General features: G+C 33.2%; 1 protein-coding gene across 1 annotated transcript; it reads left to right on the top strand.

Moving 5' to 3' along the window:
- The first annotated feature begins 312 nt into the window (after window positions 1-312).
- LOC143084978 (trace amine-associated receptor 8b-like) lies at window positions 313-3,990 on the top strand. Its single transcript, XM_076261086.1, has one exon. It carries the CDS (start codon window positions 326-328, stop codon window positions 1,436-1,438), a length of 1,113 nt encoding a protein of 370 aa, XP_076117201.1. The 5' UTR covers window positions 313-325; the 3' UTR covers window positions 1,439-3,990.
- Window positions 3,991-4,682: the final 692 nt, after the last annotated feature.

Genomic DNA, 4,682 nt, shown 5'->3' with positions numbered 1-4,682 from the left:
CTTGTTCAAGGAGAAAGCGTTATATTGTACGCCTGAGACCAAAAGTTAATTCCAACAGAAACATTCCAAACCAATTCTTATATTTGTAAGAAACTTATTATGATCTAGTATGTACATGTGCAGGAAACATCTTACAGTGAGAGAGAAAATCGGTGCACAAACCAGTATTATTTCGAATACATGTATATCGCTAGAAAAATATCTTAATTTTATAAAATTTCACCAAAAAGCAAAGCCGATTATTATTCATGTGCTTTGTAAATATTAAAAATGACCAATGCAATTTGCCTGTAATTTCTCTTTTTAGTGTAATAAATCCTACAGAATGACCAATACAACTGAAACAGAGGTGGAAGAAGAGGATATTCTATTTCCGTTATATTTAGTGGTTATATTCGGTATTATTATATCACTATGCGTATTTTTTGGCTTTGTTGGAAACCTATTGACAATTCTAGCCTACATTCGTGATAAACAACTTCACTCTGTTTACAACGCATTTTTATTAAATCTCGCGATAACTGACATTCTACTGAGTACAATAAGCATGCCGTTTTACGCCGTGTATACACTAGAAACATACACATGGCCATTTGGTTACCATTTCTGTAAAGTTTACATGATTATAGATTTTACCCTATGTCTAGAATCTGTATTAATGATGATGGTCATCAGTATAGATCGGTTACTGTTGCTAAAGTTTGGACCTCATTATTCTTTGAAAGTCACAATGAAAAAGGCCTGTACACAGATCGGTGTCTCGTGGGTATTGGCATTCCTGTTATATGGCCCGGCAATTATCGGATGGGATATTTGGACGGGTGAAAATATTGTTGAAGAAGAAGATTGTGACGTTCAGTTTGCCTACGACAAAGCATTTACCACTGCAACAGCATTTATAGAATTTGGGATTCCGTTTTGTTGTATTGTTATAGTAAATGGTCTTATCTATAACGAGATAAGAAAGAGAAGTAAGGTTGGTGTTAATCCAAGCAAGCCCTCGAATCACAACAATAGCAAGCCTAAACGTGAAGTAAAGGCTGTCCGATTCTTAGCAGCCTTGGTTGTAGTGTTCTTTGTCACATGGGTACCATATACTATTACCACGATCATCATAGCATTCTGTGAGGAATGTGTCAACGAAAATCTATATGAAATTTTTAACTGGGTTCTATGGTCCAAAGCAGCCATGAATCCTTTTCTGTACGCATACAATAGTACGAGATTTAGGAAAAACTTTTCAGAAATGATTCCATGTTTTAAATCATTTGGAGTCTCTAAAGTAAAAGAGGAACATTCTGTTACACCTAACGCAGTTGCAGTAACGACTAACACAGATGATATAAAGCCAAACACATCGACAGTAACGCCTAACATAAATACAGTAACGCCTAGCATATCTACAGTAACGCCTAGCATATCTACAGTAAACGCCTAACATATCTGCAGAAACGCCTAACACATCTGCAGTAACGCCTAACATATCTGCAGTAACGACTCACGAAACCTAACACAGTTCCATTAAAGACTTACACATTTCCAGTACCAACTAACACATCTGATGTAACAAATAACATAGTTCCCGTCAGTATGATATTGTTTTATTGTATGTCATTATGATATATTTCTTTTATGAATTAGAAAATACGTTGTACCACAAACGTCAAAATTATTCAATCGTGTACTGGAATGAGATATTTTTTCTATTTGACTTTTAGACTATTTGAAATCTCAGTCTATTTCTGAAATTAATTATTACATACTTTTGATTTTTTTTTAACTCTGTATGCTAACATTACCAATTTGAAATTTTAAAATTGTTTGTAGAAACATTGAACGACAAAAATATGTGACGTATATAATTTTCTGACATCAGACACGCGAATCAATGAATGTGTTTGTAGATAGATGTTTTGTGTTCTGTTGAATTGTTCCTTTTAAAATTGTTACACAATAATGACTGCTGTGCCCATATTTTATTTATCATATATATGTCTGTTTAGTTCACGCATCATTGAACATATAACAGAATTTGATGAGACTGTCAACAAAGTTAGAGATTTAGCGCTATAAAACAAGGTTTAATCCTCCATTTTCTACATTTGGAAATGCCTGTACCAAGTCAGGAATGTAACTGTTTTTGTCTATTTGTCTTTCATGTGTTTTGTCATTTGATTTTGCCATGTGATTATGGACTTGCCGATTAGAGTTCAGTATTTTTGTGATTTTACTTTTTACTTAGAACTTGTTTATTTTGTGGAATGCCGACAATGCACTGTACTGATTCTTTAACAATACATGTATAACAATCCCAATCCATTCATGCCCGTGGGACAGTCTTAACTTTAAAATTTAATTAAGTGTTTTACATGAATATCTGTGTGAAAAGAGTGATATTTATATTATGGAGTAAAAATCGTTAAGATTTCCAAAACAAATTATAATGATATAGGTTAACAAATTTAACTCGTGTATTAATGTACATCAGTTTGGCTTTTCGATTTTGCGCTCTAAGCGTTCTTGGTGATAGAATGTTTGATAATGATTTCAACAGAAATGCTTTTATCATCGGTCTATATTTGATGAATTATCCCTGCTGTTACACGTAGTTTATGCCCATTAGTCTGGCATATGACGCATCAGTCTATGATTTGGTGCGTAAATCTGTGCTTTAGCTCCTTAGTTTGTACTTTGGCGCATTAATTTGTGCTTTGGTAAATTAGTCTGTGCTTTGGTCCATAAGTTTGAGATATTATAAATAAGAAAGTGAGGTATAAGTGCCAATATGAGAACTCTCAATCCAAGTCACAATGTATGAAATAAAGGTAGCAGTAGTATAGCGCTGTTCGAAACCATAAATCGATAGAAAATAACTATTCCATTAAAGTAAACAATTATGGGTCTAGGTACGGCCTTTAACATGTGCGGGCCAAAAGTCTGCGCTTTGGTCAATTAGTGTGTTTTGCCCATTAGTACATGCTTTGGCACTTGATCCTTGATACAAGATTTTTCCGATTGTTTGATTTGTAAGGCTTGCTATTCCATTAATGTTAACACAATATCTTCTGTTACGCATATATAAATGCTGGTTCCAAAGTTCTGACTAATGCGACAATCATATATGTACCCGCGGGGTTAACCCACCTTATGTAGATGAATATATAGTCCTTGGAATATAGCGTTTTTGATTTGTATTTCATGAGAGTTAAACCTAATGCATAAGAATATTAATGAAAATGTAAAATGAATACAGGAGAATCTATAAAGTCAAAAAGAACTTATTATTTATGGATAGAGAAGATGATTTATAAAGATTATATATTTCTTGATTTAATAGTTTTTTATTTATATGTTTGCGTATCATTTTTGGTGTAAAGTAGAGATTGCACACAGCTTGAGAAATGTTTAACAATTTAGTAGATTAAACCATAGCATAGTTTCCGAATTACCGATTGTTATCGCATACCTAACACACATATGTTAAATTTTGCATAGGTAGTAGCCGAAACGAAGCAGCCCATTTCAGCATACACAGGGCTCACAAGATATCAAATCCAAAACGGTAGTACTTGATAAACAGATTGATATACTATGTCATAAGAGCCCTTTTCCATGTTTAGTTAGTTATCATCCCGTTACCCGAATCAGAGCCTCGACTGGTGCCTTGGACTGGTATGGGAGTCCCGGGATGATAACCAGGACCGATATTTTAATGCTTGTTATGATATTTGTATTAATTTGTATTGATATTTGAACTTCTATTTTTTAACATTTTTTAAAGAATTGACAATGTAACAAATTGTATTTGTGAACACCTATTAACCTGCCAATTGCATCGGTTTTTACCGAGAATTAGTGTACTTAATGTTATATGAATATCTATTTGAAGAAATGTACGTTATCTGCACATTAAAATTTATTTATTTTGTTTTATTTTATATGATCAACTTATCAGTTTTGATCGACATTATTAAATTTTCATGTATAGCTAATGGCCCAGCACTTGAAAGTGAAAACTATTTCAACTTCATATATAAAACGGACTAACCATAAACTTTCTATGTAGTAGTTATCGTTGGAGGCGATCCATCATACGTGTATCTGTTTTACGTTGACTGTTTTGTCATGAATCCGGTCGTGTTTTCTTGTTTTAATTGTTTTACGTTGACTGTTTTGTCATGAATCCGGTCGTGTTTTCTTGTTTTAATTGTTTCACGTTGACTGTTTTGTCATGAATCCGGTCGTGTTTTCTTGTTTTAATTGTTTCACGTTGACTGTTTTGTCATGAATCCGGTCGTGTTTTCTTGTTTTAATTGTTTCACGTTGACTGTTTTGTCCTGAATCCGGTCGTGTTTTCTTGTTTTAATTGTTTCACATTTGGTCATGCCGAATGCCTTTCATAAATGACTATGTCATTGTGGCATGGGTTGAGACCATCGGTTCACAAAAAAATGTTACGAATTCAATTGAGCGTGTAATTTGTGGCAATATTCAACTGGGACTCTTTTCACAAAAGAAACTGTTATGACAATAATTTCTCGTAACTTAATTTATCTGAAATGTGCTTGAATTGTGAGTATATTTTGTTTGTAAAATTAATCGCTGTATTTGAGTAAATTTTTCTAGTTTAGATATAGTGTTTTTATGTGTCAAAAGTTTAAAAATAAAAAATGTGGTACGGT

The sequence above is a fragment of the Mytilus galloprovincialis genome, chromosome 8 (assembly GCF_965363235.1).
Source record: "Mytilus galloprovincialis chromosome 8, xbMytGall1.hap1.1, whole genome shotgun sequence".
Taxonomy (NCBI): Eukaryota; Metazoa; Mollusca; class Bivalvia; order Mytilida; family Mytilidae; genus Mytilus; species Mytilus galloprovincialis.
Note: the sequence above shows the minus strand (reverse complement) of the source record. Positions and strands in the feature narration are given on the sequence as shown.

Coding starts and splice junctions, on each gene's coding strand:
- LOC143084978 (XM_076261086.1), top strand. CDS start 326: ATGACCAATACAACTGAAACAGAGGTGGAAGAAGAGGATATTCTATTT.